The following is a 17,441-nucleotide window of genomic DNA, read 5'->3' as shown; positions in this document are numbered from 1 at the left end:
ATTTGTTTTCATTTGACAGCTGTGCACATGTGGAGTGTGTGTGAGAGAGGGAATCCTTCAAGTGTTTAGAGCAGCTGGATCTCAACAGCCAATCCTTTCAGTCACAACACTGAGGAGTCACAGGAAGAAAGACCATGCTGCGTTCAGGAGAAATCATCCAAAACAGACACAATATGAGTCTGTTCTTTTGGAAAATAATCTATTTATAGCACATACCACAAATATGTCACAGTAAGCCAGGAAGTGTTTTCCCATGACCATGCAGCACATTCACTAGTTGGAACGAGAGGGTGAAAGAAATATCAGGCTATATCTATCCTGGGACACTCTCCAAGGTAAGTGTTTGGGATCTCTGAGTGTGTGCGACTGTGTCATAGTTTGTGTGTGTGCAAACGATGGGGTTACAAATCAGACAGGGTAGCAGAAGGGCATATTTATATCTCCACTTACAGGCTGCAGCTTCCATAAACATGGTGGTACAAGGCGACGAGGGAAAACAAAAAGACTGAGACTCTGTCTTTGGAACTTCTGGGCTTCAAGACGACCAAAACCACAGCGGGCTAATCAGGACCTGAATCGTTTGGAATTGAAAACAGCAGAAATCAGGTCATTTGTGACGGACTCCTAAATATAACAGGGAGGGGATGAAAGTGTGAAATATAGAGGATACCTGACAAAACAAAGAAGAGCAATCATGCCAAGCTCAGGAGGAGCCGAGTGAGTCAAACAGCTGCATGTTTACAGCTTAAGTGTGTTCTATGCCTACCCATGCATACTGTATGTGAACCAACTGTACGACATGTGAAACACTGAATGTTGTTGTCATAAAGCTGGTTCTACTTAAAAAATCATTTTACACATATCCATTGATGATTCAATCAGATTTTCTTAATGTCAACAGTCCCATTTAGTTGCTACGTGCAGAGCCAGAGAGAGTCTAAATACAGCTCAGTGTCACATGAGGAAATTAGAGCTACAAGTGCAGGGCCTGCATGTGAGAGAGTCATAATGTTTGTCTTGTTTGAAGCCCAAAGGGAGAAGATTTCTCCACTGCCATCCTGAAGCAGAAACACAGACCTAACAGACTCATTGTGGACGAATCTCTAAATGAAGACAACAGTATTGTCAGCCTGTCCCAGGTCTGTGTCTGGAGTTTGGTGGTCTGTAAAAGGTTTGAATCCAGTCATGTTGCTCTTTTCCTGAGATTTGTGTTTCCACCAGAATAAAACGGAGGAGCTTCAGCTCTTCCGAGGTGACACGGTGGTGTTGAAAGGGAGGAAGCGTCGTCAAACTGTGTGTATCGTCCTGACTGATAACACCTGTGGGGTAGAGCGGGTCCGCATGAATCGTGTGACGCGCAACAACTTGCGTGTCCGGCTCGGTGATGTTATCAGGTAAATCTCAAACCTGTATACCTACTGTGAGGTTTGACAACATTACGAGAAATAATCTGAATCAATTGCCGTTGATGTCTTTTATCCCAGCATTCATGCCTGCCCTGATATCAAGTACGGGAAAAGGATCCATGTCCTCCCTATAGATGACACTATTGAAGGCCTCACAGGAAACCTCTTTGAAGTTTTCCTCAAACCCTATTTTCTTGAAGCCTACCGGCCTGTACATGAAGGTACTGCCACACGTGCAAAAACTCACCCCCAGTGAAAAGCTCTGCTAATGAAATTACCCTGATCCTGTAAAGCCACAATAATTCCCAGCCAGTCCCTCAAAAATAAGTTCCTAGCTGGTGTCAAGCACTTATAATAGAGGCAATGCCATCACAATGAAGGATCACGTATTATAAACAGCAAACACAGATGTGGTGTTCTCCAAGGTTCTGTTCTGGGACCTTTGCTGTTCCTGATCTTCATAATGCAACTAAAGTCTGCATCTATTGCTGATGACTCCCATGAGTATCCTTATTCTGTCCAAGCCAAATGCCTGTGTAAGCCAAGAATGGTTGTGATTGTTTGAAGAGGGGTCGTATTCTCAATACTTGTCAAAAATTAACGAATTAGCCGGTCGGCTCAGACCATTTATTTAGAAACCAGCCAGAGTGCCAGAATGGAAGCTAGGCTATACATTGCTGCAGAATTGGCCATTTGTGCCACATAATTGGGCAAATTTTCTGAAAAATTGACAATGAAAATGTAAGATTGTGTTATATTTAGATTCATTTCAGGACTGTACTTGTACAGGACTACTGTAAGCAAGCCACTTAGTTTTAACAAACTTCGCACACAACGTACGTATTACTTCGCCTGCAGTTCACTTGGTCTTTAGTGTACAAGTCAACTTAAATTTTATCGTACACTGATATTTCTGTTTTGAATTTAGAATTAACTGCATCCTGCAGTTCGAGATCATTTTAAGCAACAAATGTTTAAAGATTAGCAGCGTTCAGTACGTCGGGGAACTCTGGATGGTGAGTGATGCAGGCTGCAGACGTGTGTGCGGCTAGTATCCTCTGATCCAGAAAGGTTTGAAGTACAGTACTGTTCTACCAAGTCCAACTTGTAGCTCCCAGTGTTCGTGGGCATGGGCTCAGATTACAAATCTGCATCACCAAGTAACTTTAGATCTCTCCTGTCGCCCAGTTTCCATAGAAGTTATCCCCCACTCATAATTTATCCCTGCAGAGTCTCTATCTGGAGTTCTCTCTGTGTACTCAGGTCCATAAAAGTATCCTCTTATATCCACAGTAAACAGCAGGTCATTGTCAATGCAAAAACTGTTAACTTTTCAGTGTTGGTTTTATTGATGTACAAAAGAAATCGTATATGGTGCCTTGAAGTAGTGCTAAAACCAAAGGCTTGCAGATGGCAAAGTACAGGACAGAAAAAGTTCTAAATATAGCGTACACTTATACCTACATTGTCTTTTAGGTCGTTTTTTAAAACAAAATCGTTTTTCTGGCAGTCCGTCAACCAACGATCTCGAGGAGCCTAAGAGAGCTCAAGAGCTCCCAGGAAAGTAGGTGGTTAGTGACTGAGATTTACAGATAGATACATGCAGTAGTAACATGATGTACTGTATATGCACAGAGAGAGAGAGAGAGAGAGAGAGAGAGAGAGAGGAGCTCAGCATAACTAGGAGCTGGTCTACACCAGCGCCAGCCCTAACTATAAGATTTATCAAAAAGGAAAGTTTTAAGTCTATTCTTAAAAATACATGTCTGCCTCCCGGACCCCGGCTGGAAGACGATTCCAGAGGAGAGGAGCCTGATAACTGAAGGCTTTACCTCCCATAGTACACTTAGAGACTGTAGTGTATAGTAAATATTGCATTTATTGAGTAACTCTCTGCAGTTACTCAATAAAGGGACCAAGCTGACCGACTTGCTATCACAAGTACCTCATAAAAACCCCACTTCAAAAAATCTGAACAATCATTTTAAAAGCTGGAAAAGTAAGAATGTCCCTAATAAAGCTAAATGAAGATAAGATGGAGACCTTTATGTCAGCCAATAAATGAGAGGCACCCAGTTTTGCAATCACTGGACATCTGGTCTCACAGATGTCATCACAAGTAACCTTTGTTTAATTAAAGATTCTGACCTCAACTTTACAGCTGTTATCTGTTACATCGCTAAAGTAGCAACAATAGACCTCTGATGAGCCAGCAAGATGCTGATAAGCTTGTTTCGCCTTTTTGTCTAGTGGCATTGGCTATGAAAACACTTCATAAAGTGGCCTGCCAAAAGCAACAATGCCTACAGTCCAAGGGTTAAATAAAACTTGAGCCGACATGCAGTAAGAGAGTATTAAAACTCCAGATTTATGCAACCTTTCCTAAATCCTGTAACTTTCAGAATTGATTTTAAAGTTTTTCTTGTTGTTTACATGATGCCAGCTTACCACTCCCCCTTGAGCATGTGTAATGTTTCAAACTTGTGTTTTTGATCTCTTCTTTCTCTGTTGAACAGTAAAACACATGGCATCGCTTTCTGTGCATGCAAGGGGATCTTTAAAGTTCATTATCCTTTATTTATACCAGGCGTGACTGCATATTTTGCTTGTACCATCTTGTTTGTGGTTCGGCATCATACAGCGTTACGTTATTTCATTGTGAGAAAGATATGTAGTTCACATTTCAACGTTCCTGAACTCTTCATCTGTGTTTTCAGGGGACATCTTCTTGGTGAGGGGGAGCATGCGGGCCGTAGAGTTCAAAGTGGTGGAGACAGACCCCAGCCCGCACTGCATCGTCGCCCCGGATACGGTCATTTACTGTGAAGGAGAGCCAATCAAGAGAGAGGTAAAACTTTATGAGCCCCTAGTCCCGGCTCTATTCTATGATACTTGTTTAATAAAATATACTCCATTTCTTAATGCACTGTTTTGACTGATAGTGTGAAGAAATGTGCTGTAGTGTTTGTAGGAAATAACTCTTTATGGACCAGTCAGGCTCAAAGTCAAGAGGTTAAGGACTTTTGTGGCACTCATTGTTTATTCAGTTGCCGGTTTGAAGCTTCAAGATTGGCAGGGGTTTTTTTTTTTAGCCTGAAGTGACCACATTTGATTGAGGTAGGTGCTGGAGGGGAGAGAGGGGTTCACCGACAGGGTTGAATTAGTCTATAAGACCAAATTCTTCTTTGTCACCAGGGTGTTAAGAATTTATTTTCTACTGTAAAAATTGCCTTTTAATTATGTATTTTTAATCAAGTTGTGTTTTCTTCTGAGATATTTGTTTGACCTGGAATAAGAGGGGAAGCTACAGGAAATGGGGCATCCTAATCTTTTGCAGCCAGCCTCAAGTGGACACTCAAGGAACTTTCAACACTGGAGGTTGCAGCTTGAGTTTGTGCCTTTAATGTAGAGATAGGACAGTGGATAGAGTCGGAAATCAGGGAGAGAGAGAGGGGAACGACATGCGGGAAAGGAGCCGCCCCCCTGGAGGACCAAGGCCTCCATACATGGGGCGCGAGCACCAACGACTGCGCCACCAGCGCCCCTGGTTTGACTCACTTTTGGCATCAGCCTCAAGTGGCCATTTCTATGAACTGCAATGTTTCACACCTATTTGTCCATATTCATCAGACTTGGAGATTTCCCTGAATTAAACTTTATAGTCTGTTTTTAATATATTTTCCCCAATCATTTGTTAGTTTGTCACCTTTCTTTGAAACTATCTATTGCAATATCATCTACCACTTTTTTTTTAATCAATCAGTCACTCCTAAATCATCAATATAACATTGTGTTGCAGAATAATTTTATAAATTCACTGTTTTAAAACATCGGAGTTTCTTGCTTAACTGTTTTTTTTGTTTGTATTTTGTATTGTGTGAAGTTATACAATGGCAAACTGGAGTTAGAAATTTCGACACAATTACTTTTTCTTCATTCTTGATGCCTTAATTAAATAAATGTTCGGAAGACATTGGGCCAGTTTGCCTGATTTCATAACTGGTATCAGGAACCATGTCCATGTCTTAGTAAACACTCAATCAGATCTGAAGCTTTCAAACGTCTCTGTGACAGGACGAGGAGGAGAATCTTAATGACATCGGCTACGATGACATCGGAGGCTGTCGTAAGCAGCTGGCCCAAATCAAAGAGATGGTGGAGCTTCCTCTCAGACACCCCGGACTTTTTAAGGCTATAGGAGTCAAGGTGTCATTCATATACACAAACTCTGAACTTATTTAAACACTTCTAGCATTAGACATTTCATACGTTCCTTCCTTACTCTCTGTCAGCCCCCCAGAGGTATCCTGCTGTACGGCCCTGCAGGCACTGGGAAGACTCTGGTGGCCCGGGCTGTAGCCAATGAAACTGGTGCCTTCTTCTTCCTCATCAATGGTAAGGCTGCTGTTTTTGTTCACATAGTGATACAGGGATGTGCAGAGAACGAAATCAAGCAATCCTGCTCTTACAAATCGAGAAAGATTGAATTCTAAGTATTGAGAGTTACTAAAACTGTATTGGAAACTGTTTTTAACTCTTCTTGTTTATAGATGTGTTGGAGAAAATGTATTTAACATGCTCGTTAATATTCTCTGTAGGTCCTGAGATCATGAGTAAGCTGGCAGGAGAGTCAGAGAGCAACCTGAGGAAGGCGTTTGAGGAGGCGGAGAAAAACGCTCCATCTATCATTTTTATTGATGAACTGGATGCCATCGCTCCCAAGAGAGAGAAAGTAACCAACAGAGAACAAGAACAAAATGTCTGCTTCTGCTGTATAAGGTCAATTTAAGTGTGTGCGTGTGTGTGTGTGTGTGTGTGTGTGTGTGTGTGTGTGTGTGTGTGTGTGTGTGTGTGTGTGTGTGTGTGTGTGTGTGTGTGTGTGTGTGTGTGTGTGTGTGTGTGTGTGTGTGTGTGTAGACCCATGGTGAAGTGGAAAGACGTATAGTCTCACAGCTCCTGACCCTGATGGATGGCCTGAAGCAAAGAGCTCATGTGGTTGTCATGGCAGCCACGAACCGACCAAACAGCATAGACTCTGCTCTGAGACGTTTCGGTCAGGACAGCACATACCATATTGATATTAGAATAAGATGCAAACACCGCTCTGACAGGCTGGTGTCTCTCTGCAGGCAGGTTTGATCGGGAGATCGATATCGGAATCCCGGATTCGACGGGCAGACTGGAGATCCTGCAGATTCACACCAAAAACATGAAGCTGGGTGACGACGTGGACCTAGAGATGGTAAGGAAGCAGCAGCGTGGACCAAACATACACTTAAGTCCATTTTCCAAACCTAAAATGCACAATCTTATCATTTTATACCTTGTAAATATAAAGAACTTTTTCCTTTTCTGTCTTTTATGAGTGATTTGAACATCTGTTGGTTTAAGACTGTAGAGGAGTCATCCCCATTTCCTGCCCTATAAACGAAAAACGAATTATCCTTACCTGAAGCTTCTTTGGTCTGATGGAGCCATGATCGGCTGTCGTGCCTCAGTGTACAACGCACAAATGACGATGTGTGAATTGGCTAAAATCTGGCTCAAAAATTGGGTCAAAAACAAACTAAAACATTCAGCCACCTCCATACGGCATCTGTCCCAATCTTGATATGAACATGTACCGTTTGATACATTAACATTGTTTAACCCTTCTCAGATTGCCAAAGAGACACACGGTCATGTGGGCGCAGACATGGCTGCTCTGTGCTCAGAAGCTGCTCTGCAGGCCATCCGCAAGAAGATGACCCTCATAGACCTGGAGGACGAGTCCATCGATGCCGACCTGCTCAACTCACTGGCCGTCACCATGGACGACTTCCAAGTGCGAACACACACACACACACACACACACACACACACACACACACACACACACACACACACACACAGAGTAAAGGCTCACTTGCCTGTGAGAGTATATTAGTTAGATTAAATATAGTAGTGAACATTTTTTGATGAATGAATAACATCTTGTCCTCCCTCTCAGTGGGCACTGAGCCAGAGCAACCCCTCAGCTCTGAGAGAGACGGTCGCAGAGGTTCCTCAGGTGAGCTGGGAGGACGTCGGAGGGCTGGACGAGGTCAAGAGAGAACTGCAAGAGCTGGTCCAGGTGATAGAAACACTCAAACTGACATCACCAAACCCTGCATGTACCTTCAAACGCACATCCCATCAATAATCCATCTATCCCTGTCCCACTCTCCTCAGTACCCTGTTGAGTATCCAGATAAATTCCTGAAGTTCGGCATGACTCCGTCTCGTGGAGTGCTGTTTTACGGCCCTCCAGGCTGCGGGAAAACTCTTCTGGCTAAGGCCATCGCCAATGAGTGCCAAGCCAACTTCATATCCATCAAAGGACCAGAGATGCTCACCATGTGGTTTGGAGAATCAGAGGCCAACGTCAGAGACGTGTTTGATAAAGTGAGGGCAAAAATAAAAATAAATAATCTTTGGGGTTTTACGTCAAAGCTGTGAGCAGTGGAGTGTGTTTTGGTCAAACTTTATACCCTTTGTTTAAAACCTTAACCTCCTTCTCTCCCCCAGGCCAGACAGGCAGCCCCCTGTATCCTGTTTTTCGACGAGCTGGACTCCATCGCCAAATCCAGAGGAGGTGGAGCTGGGGATGCAGGTGGAGCAGCTGACAGAGTCATAAACCAGATCCTCACAGAGATGGACGGCATGTCCGACAAGAAGAACGTTTTCATTATTGGCGCCACAAACAGGTGCGCATGCTGGGATTTCTTTTCCCTGCGATGGTCTGAGAGAACACACTTTGAATCAAACAGACACCCTGACTTGTCTCTCTGTTCATCCCTAACACCAGACCAGACATCATAGACGCTGCCATCCTGCGGCCGGGCCGTTTGGACCAGCTCATCTACATCCCACTCCCAGACAAACCATCACGCATAGCCATTCTCAACGCCAACCTACGCAAGTCTCCTGTGGCACGAGTCAGTGATACACACACATGTAGAGCTCGATGTAAAGTGTCTGTATCATGTACTGCAGAGAGAGAGAGCAGGAACTCACAAGTTAATCACTTTGTTTATTCTGCATCAGAACTACGTCATTTGAGGAATTTTCCTTATTGAGTTATTTTGCATAAACCTATTAAAGGAATACTTTTTTTCAGTTGGCCAAATAACGACACAAACATCTGAGTGCTTTAAGACCTGACAGCACATCATATTTTAATAGATTAATCTAAATTTCACTTTCAATTCTTGATATATTTAGCAGAAATGTACTGAAGCCGGGAGTCATAAGTGGACATGGATCCATTCATCTTGACTCGTTTATCTCATTTCCCAGCACAATTTTAAAAGCTCAAACGGTGTGGCTCAGTGGTAGAGAAGGTCGTCTCTCAACAGGAAGGTTGGGGGTTAATTTCCCATCTCCTGCAGGCAAATGTCAATGTGTCCTAGGGCAAGACACTTAGCCCCATTTTGCTCCCACTGCTACATTAGTGGTGTATGACTGATACTGAATAGGTAGGTGTGACCTGTGGTGTAAAAAGTGCTTTGAGTAGTCATAAGAATAGAAAAGCGCTATGCAAGCTCCAAGTCCATTTACAAAACAAACATAGAAACAGGCTTAACTTACCTCAGTGGTGAGGGCCATGGCAGCATGACATGTCATCACAGTGACCAGCCTATTGTTCTGTTTTCTGTATCCAAAGAAAATGTTTCCATTATCACAAGAAGTCAAGCAAGGTAACATTTTACGGTTCATTAAGATGGACAGAGAACCTGCTGTCTAGGAGTGAAGCCACTGCACAAGCAGAGTAGAGAAGGAAAGACAAAAGACAATGTAACAAAAACTAACATCACAGTCTTGAAACTTTCCATAACAGTGAGCGTCTGCCTCAAACAAGAATCTGTTGTGGACTCTTAATTGAGGAATCAGTGACAATTTATCTGTAAGTTTGTGTGCTTTGGTATGTCAATATGTCCGTCGCAGGGATATTTTGGCTTCATTTCATACGATGGAAGGAGATGGAGAGATGCTGTTCAATGTTGGATAATAAGATGGATTAATCAGTTACAACGGGAAAACCAGCTTTGTTATCCAGAGAAAACGAGAAAAATAAGTCTAGTGCTGGTATCTCGAGATTACCAGATAAATACATCAAGATCTCTAGTAAGCAACCAGAAATGAGGAAAATAGATTAAATAAAGTGTATGGATGCATGTCCACGTAGGACTGATATGTCAAGTGGAGTAAAAACAGGATATTAGTCTTCAAATAACTTTAAGTAAACTGCTTTGAATTCTTATTTGGTTACCAGAGTAACCCCAGCTCTCTCAGAATGACTATGCTATGAAGTGAATCTATATATTAAAAAGTTGTACTACCTACTTGTGTTTTGCTCCTTCCTGTAGGATGTGGACCTGGATTACCTGTCTGGCATCACAGACGGTTTCTCTGGAGCAGACCTGACAGAGATCTGCCAGCGGGCCTGTAAGCTGGCCATCCGTGAGGCCATCGAGGCCGAGATCAACGCTGAGCGTCAGAGGCAAAACAGAGCGGGCATCCCCATGGTCAGACTGCTAACGCTGTGCTGCATTTGTACTCATTAACACCTTCATATTAGATAGATAGATAGATACTTTATTCATCCCCTTGGGGAAATTCAGGTATCCAGTAGCTCACGTAGTCAGACAAATAAAACAAACCAAACAAACAAAAAATTGGACAAACAATAAAAGTCAATAAAAGTCAATAAAAGGGGAGTTTCAAGAAGATATCCCATTGGGCCCCTCCCCCACAGCCTCAGCCAACCCTGTGATTTTGATACAACCACACCTCCATTACTCAAATTACCCCTTCAAGGCTTTAAAATAAGGTCAATACTTAGTCATTACAACACATTTAAAAGGAAACAGTATATTTTATTTTAATGAGCCACCCTATCGAAAATAACTAAATTTTTATTTAAATACTTTATACTTATACTTTATATATATTCATATAGGTGCATAAGAGAAGATGAATCCATCAAAAATTTCAAGCAAAACCCTGCACACAGAAAAGATTAACCACCTTGATTAGCAAGAACCGAAAATGTTGCGAATGGATTTTTAATCATTTTGACAGTGTCGAGTAAACCTGCCATTTTTGGTAATTAAAACAATATTAGGCGCCTAAGACTTTTACTTTTTTTTTTCCATGGCATCACAACAGTTATCAATTTTACTAGTATCATATCAAAGTTTAAAATTCCAGTGACTAATTTAAATGACTTTAATTTTGTGTCACATCCTTAAAAACTCTATTGCATTTTAAATTACACAACAACAATAACTAAACTATGTCATATAATGCATCTTTTAGCCATTTGAGCTTAAAAAGGTTTATTTTCTAAACATATTCAAGAGTTAAGAATCATGTTCATCGATTCAATAAATTTTCCTTTAACTATGACAGTTATGACTGAGAGAGAAACCAATCCAAACAAAAACTGTAGATTTATTTCAGGACCAATAAGGGCCCCTTCCTCCATTGGAGCACTTGGTAGAACTTGAACAAAAACACACCTGTGCTCCACTCCTCAAACAGTACCGGGCTGTGTGTGCTCGGTAAAGACAGAGGCAGTGGGAGATAAAGAAGTTCCCTAAAGGGCGGCTGTGTGTTTTGTAACTTTCAGCCTTTGGACTGGGAACACACACACACACACACACACACACACACACACACACACACACACACACACAATCAGTGTACCGTGTCCTTATTAAGAAGGTTTTTGATTGAATGTCTACAGGATGAGGACTTTGATCCGGTCCCAGAGCTCAGGAAGGACCACTTTGAAGAGGCAATGCGATTCGCTCGTCGCTCAGTCAGCGACAACGACATCCGAAAATATGAAATGTTCGCTCAGACTCTGCAGCAGAGCCGGGGCTTTGGAAACTTCAGGTGCACACATACATGTTCAACACACATGCCACTACAGATAATACAGTTTTCCTGAGGACACATTCGAGGCTCATTCCTTTTTTCCTCACCTAGGTTTCCTTCTGCTACTGGTACCCGTGCTGGAGGTCAGGGGTCTGGCCCTGAGTCAGGCCTGTTCAGAGAAGAGGGCGAAGATGATCTCTATCAGTGACAAAAACTTCAGCTGCACAATGTTTTCATTGTTGAACTGCTGCACTTCACTTCCTTGAAGGGATGAAACCTGAAGAATAAAGAAAGGGTGAAGGGGGAGAAACAAAAGAGAAGCCTGGTGACAAAGTGTTGTTTTTTTAAAGAGACTTAAAACATGTTCCGTAACATTAAACAAATAAGAAGTAAGTGTTAGAATATTAATATATTTTGGTAGGATTTTAATTGTTTTAATAAAAATAAATTGCACTTTTTGGCATTGAGATTAGAAATATAAAATAACACGGATGCTTTGAGTTTACGCTGTAAAACGTGATGTGTTTGCACTATGGAGATGATGTGAGTTGTGTGTAAGTTTAAAATGTGATAAATAAATGTATTTGTATGCCTCTAGAATCAATTGGACGCGATTTATTTTGTAATACTGACTCAGTTTTCTTTTCAGAGTACAAATGAAAATCTCTGCTGTACAGGTGGCCTATTTCCACAAATACACAATGGCAATGCATCTTGGTTGCACAACATAAAACGAGTAATAAAAGTGTTGATAAATGCATTTCTGCCACAAAAAGCTTCTCTATTAATCTGCATGAAATGTCTGTGCAAATTACAAAAGAATATATCTACCACACCTTGACTTATCTGCTAATGAACAAGGTTATATGAAATACACCAAAATACAATGAATCTAAGTCCAGCTTTAATGTTGTAAAAGAATAAACACATTACATTTCAGGTATTTGAATCTATGACGGCGACTGGGAGGTGCGAAACAAAATTACAAAGAGTGAAACACTTTAGCCAAGGACAGAACAATTTAACATTTATAGAAAAAGAATGTACAAGATGCAAAACACTTTTACGAACGCTGAGACACACATACAGTGTACGAGTGGCAGAACACTTTTGCCAGTCATTAAATCAAATTTGCAAATGACAGAATCTTGCTTTCTAATTTGGTTGTACGATTGTATAATGACAATAAAGGCTTTCTATTTCTATTCCCTTTCCAGCAAGACTGTGGTTTGTAAAACAAAATTCTAAAATGTAAATTTGTTTTCTCCTCGCTTAAAGTGTTTTAGGTTTTTTTGTAATTTTGTTTTGCACTTCCTAACCACCGTAAACGATAAATGTTTCCAATAATCCCTTCGATATCTGTTTGAAAAAAAAAAAAAAGAGATAGAGATAGAGATGAATTAAAGGTGCACCCTGGAATTTTGGTAGAGAAATGTAAAAGAAAAAAAAACTCTCCTTGTAGCTTTTCAGCTCCAAACAGTGTTCCAGGGTCCTATTTTTTTCCTTTGAATGAAGTTTGTGTATTTATTTCAGAATATATAGTAGGCTACAGAATTGTTTAACTTCTTAACTTTTAAATTTATCTACCAAAACTCCACAGTGCACCTTTAACTTCAAACCATAGGTTCAAACCATAGACTGTAAATATTGGTTCAAACATAATTTCGATCAACTTCGACTTAATTTTTAAAGTTGTGTTTTAATTATATTCTCGACATTTCGACTTTTTATTGACATTTTTACTTTTCTCGAAGTAAATAATGAAAATAAAAATCTTCCTCCTCTCCGTAAATTTAATTGTTTGTAAAAAAAAAAAAAACTAATTTAACGAGTAAAAACATCGATTGTTTTGTCATCACTTAAGTAGTTAAAACAATATTATTAAACAACCATTATCAGTCAGCGGAACTTTTAATATGTGTACAGGGGGGAAAGTGTTTCCTGAGGGACTGCTTGGCTGTTTATTTCCGGTGACAAGCGGAAGTAGAAACAGGGGGCTTGTGGAGGTGACCGAATGGTGGACGGCTGCATTTGGGAAATATTACAGAATTAGCCTGCATATAGCATACAGTAATTTAGCTTTAGGTGTATACACATCGTCGGTGCCATGGGAGCTCACCTGGGCAGACGGTACATCACCGAGAGGGACACCGAGCCCGACCCCTCCAAAAAGTTCGAGTTCGACCCCGAGTTTGGTTTCGGAGAGAGGAAAGAGAGAGGTTTGTCTGCTTTTACCAAAGAAACCTTTAATTAATGATCTATTCTCTGTTTATAATGTTTTACTTATTAGATAAGATGGTGTAATGTCAGCACAGTGACAGAGATATTGACGCTGTCTAGTTTTTATTTATTTATTCATTTTGTTATCGACCGACCTGGTCTCTGTATTTACGACACTTTGTCTTAATCGTTTTAGCTCACCTTACATCGATACTCTCTTATATTAGGCATATTTATATATCACATTTCAACAACAACAAGACATCAAAAAGCTCCATGACAGAGAAAAATCAACATTAAAACAAACAAACTCACAATCACACAGAAGAAACTTCCACCTTCAGGAAATCTCAAATCTTTTATCACAAAAACATTTATCACCATGTTTTTTTTACCACACATCCCACAGACAAAAATATTTAGAAATAAAACCAAAAATCAATTGAGAAGTAAAAATATAAAAGAGTTATATAATAAGCGTAAAAGTTGCAGTGATTACGTTCAAATCTCTGAACAGTTAGTTTGTTATTCACAACAGATCAGAATTTCTCATTCATTCAGGTAAATTGCAAATGTTTTTGTTCATGTGTGTGCTGAAGATTAAAAACAATTGATGACACATTTGCACACTAAGCACTCCTACTTACTGTGATCAACACAACTTGATTCTCAGTGAAACTGTCCGTCTATGCAGATACATGCACTGTAAAATAAAACCACCTTATGAACCCCGTTGACATGCTCGAGAGCAAATGTTTACTTTTTAATTTAAATCTGGTGTAAGGTAAATTAAGATTTGACAGGAAAAAAAGAATAACAAAAGATCATCAAATATAAGTGAAATATAAAATATAGTGAATTACAATCTAGCGGCTTAAATATGAAGTCAATAATAATGATGAACGTGCAGGGCTGGGTATTTTCCACAACCCCACAATACGATACAACTATACAGAGGCCAGGATACGATACATATCGTGATACATTGATTTTAAATAATGAGCATGTCCTACACAGAATTCATTACAACAGCTGTTCTTTATTGTTGAGAATAACAGAAGAGGTGTATAAAGAATCCTACAACTTAAAACACTTAAATTCAGGTCCTCAGAGATCCTAGAAATACATTAAAATATTTGAATCCCAGAGTGATGGCTATCACTGCACAGCTTTGCAGCCATATTGATTCTGTAACATCAGCATCCATACATCTATTGGTGAGGAGCGCACGACGACATGTATTGCCATAACGATGTTTGAGCACAGGCCTGACGGGAAGTGAGATAATGTGGCACATAATCCCAACGTAATCACTGCAGATGATACTGAACATGATATAAACCCAGTACTATAATGTTATACACTACATTATATAGAAAGCATTCATATGAATTTATAGGGGAGAAAGTCTACAGTCTAAAGTCTGAAAAAATACACACCTCACATGAAGATTCCCACAGCCGTCCAAATTGTGACTTCAGTTCCTTCCTGGTTCACTCAACAATTATACTGAAACTTGTTGTTTTTTGTTGTTGTTGTTTTGCCAGAGATGGTAGCAACTCAGGAGCAGATGAACTTGGCCCAGCTTCCTCTGAAGCAGAGGGACTACTGTGCCCAGTACCTCCTGAAACTCATGAAGTGCAAGAGGGACAACTGGCCCAACTTTCTGGCCTGCAAGCACGAGAGACACGACTGGGACTATTGTGAACACCAGGAGTAAGTGTTACAGTGAACAGATTTACGAGGTTGGGTTCAGTCAGACTTTGTCTGGTGTGGTTACCCGAGGCACTAGACAGCAGTGCTTTCAGCACATACACTTATATTGAGGCCGTTGTAGAAGAAACTGGGAATCGAAGACTATATGATCAAAACAAATAAAACAAGGGATGCAAGTTTGCCCTAGTGGTTCAGTAGCTCATTGCATGTAAAGAGGCAAGGATTTGCCTCCCGCTCCAGTCATTAACCTCATATCACCCCTCCGCCCTATCATCCTTGTTTCTGACTCTATCCACTGTCCTGTTCTCAATAAAGGCATGAAAAGCCATAGAAAAAAAAATCAGAACCAACTTGGGACTCAGTGACATCTGCACCAGACAGTTGCCTTTACAAGCTTCATAACAGCTGAGGAAGCGAGGCCGTGTTGAAGCTCCTGTGGGGAGATTTCAGCTGGTTATGAAACAGACTGAATTAAACTAATGTCTCTATATGACACTCAAAGCAACAAGACCATCAGATAATTGAGATTATTTCTAGATTATTTCCTTACAGTAACTTTAATGCTTATTACTGCTGCTGAGGGTATGATGTCAGAAGATGCGAGTAGCAGCTCGCTGCCCTCAATACTTTGGCAGAGAAGTACACGAGAGGAACAGTGAAGAGATAAGAGGTGGCGCCAGAATGAAAAATGAACACAAAATGAAACTTCCTCACAGAGGCACCTCAACCATTTAGAAACCAGGGACATCTCTCACTGTATATATCACTTATAGTGCAGGAATGCAAAGGGAGACTGTTCACTAATTATTCCATCCCCAACTCTGATCTTTGACTGTTAAATTTAAAAAAAATTGTAATTGGTTAAAAATATACTTAGGCACAGGGCTGACTACAAGCCAAACAGCTGACTACTAAACCACAGTCGACTACTTTATTATGTTGTTGATACTGATTTCAGAAACCTCTCCTCTCTGAATCAGCCGTTGGGTGAACTAGCTTGTCAGGATTAAATTGATGCGATACAACAGATGCACATCAGCTACTGTCATCGGTGCAAGCCACAGTATTTTCAAATGTGCTGATGTTTGTCAACATGTTTAATATCTGCTGATTCTGATCGGTGCATCCTAACTTTATCTACCTGAAGTCTATATATGGGGATCACTGATCCCTATGAACTTGTAACTCCCTCAAGTAATTGAAGAAAGTGTTGTCACATACAATCACTACATTATTTAATTTGTAACTTGTGTTTTTCCGTCTCCAGCTATGTGATGCGCATGAAGGAGTACGAAAGAGAGAGGAGGCTCCAGCTGAGGAAGAAGAAAATCGAGGCTCAGGCTGAAGCTGCATGATCAGTACATCCTCTGATTCTTCACCTTCTCTGTATATATGTGCTGCCGTTCACAATAAACAATATTGTTTAAGCTCTACAACCTTCAGCCTTCTTTAGATCAAACACTCTGGATGACATCGCTGAAGATTTCAGTGTATTCTTTGATCAGTCAGAGTGAGCGTGAGAGCCATTTACAAAACTCTTTATATCTCAGTTAAAGCAAGTTCAACATACTTATATCTTTTGGTTTCACTGACCCTGACATCAGAGATTAAACTAAACCGTGACAAGTCTGCCGTCAGCAAATCATCATATTTTAACATCCTGAGTAAACTATGATGCAATAAAATGATCACGTCAAACACAAAGTGCAGACTCACATCAACACAGCTTGAGACACATTCAGGAAGAACTGGCAGGGAAACAACTCGCTGACTGTGTAAATTAGAGTTTATTATACCACTTTATCATCAGTACAAAATAGAGGTGAATATAAAAACTCGGTTTCTTCCATGTAATGAATTATTTTCTCATATCTGGTGTGTCTGATAGTTCAACATAAAGCCTCGGCTTCAGCCCTGACTGCTCGCTGGATGGTAATGAGCTTTAAAAATTGAATATGAGAATATATTTAAAAGCAGTAAGTATGTTTTCTTTACACCTTTACTCGTATGTACATAAACTAGAAGATGTCACTGACTTAAGTATCAAATCATTTTGGTGTGAAAAACTAAGCTCTGTCTCTCTCTCCTGCTCTGTCATGATCAGTCCGCGAAGCTCCAGGATAAAGAGATCTGATTGGTCAGTAGGGGTTGTTTCATACAGGTTGATCTCTTATCCCAAACTTAACCTGCAGGTTA

General features: G+C 40.5%; 2 protein-coding genes across 2 annotated transcripts; both read left to right on the top strand.

Annotated features, from left to right (window-relative positions):
• Window positions 1-382: 382 nt before the first annotated feature.
• Window positions 383-11,913, top strand: zgc:136908 (Transitional endoplasmic reticulum ATPase). The gene is made up of 18 exons (XM_061053527.1): window positions 383-717; window positions 1,028-1,139; window positions 1,222-1,394; window positions 1,485-1,627; window positions 4,124-4,254; window positions 5,481-5,612; window positions 5,699-5,801; window positions 6,005-6,138; window positions 6,324-6,459; window positions 6,536-6,648; window positions 7,066-7,230; window positions 7,396-7,518; window positions 7,617-7,829; window positions 7,953-8,131; window positions 8,233-8,362; window positions 9,794-9,952; window positions 11,176-11,327; window positions 11,421-11,913. The coding sequence occupies exons 1-18, from the start codon at window positions 695-697 to the stop codon at window positions 11,515-11,517; spliced, it is 2,418 nt and encodes an 805-aa protein (XP_060909510.1). The 5' UTR covers window positions 383-694; the 3' UTR covers window positions 11,518-11,913.
• A 1,353-nt stretch (window positions 11,914-13,266) lies between these two features.
• Window positions 13,267-16,681, top strand: ndufb7 (NADH:ubiquinone oxidoreductase subunit B7). Its single transcript, XM_061053515.1, has 3 exons — window positions 13,267-13,528; window positions 15,077-15,245; window positions 16,513-16,681. Exons 1-3 carry the CDS (start codon window positions 13,417-13,419, stop codon window positions 16,598-16,600), a joined length of 369 nt encoding a protein of 122 aa, XP_060909498.1. The 5' UTR covers window positions 13,267-13,416; the 3' UTR covers window positions 16,601-16,681.
• Window positions 16,682-17,441: the final 760 nt, after the last annotated feature.

The sequence above is a fragment of the Labrus mixtus genome, chromosome 2 (assembly GCF_963584025.1).
Source record: "Labrus mixtus chromosome 2, fLabMix1.1, whole genome shotgun sequence".
In the NCBI taxonomy this organism is placed as follows: domain Eukaryota; kingdom Metazoa; phylum Chordata; class Actinopteri; order Labriformes; family Labridae; genus Labrus; species Labrus mixtus.
The sequence above is the reverse complement of the archived record's forward strand: the minus strand, read 5'-3'. Positions and strand labels throughout refer to the sequence as shown.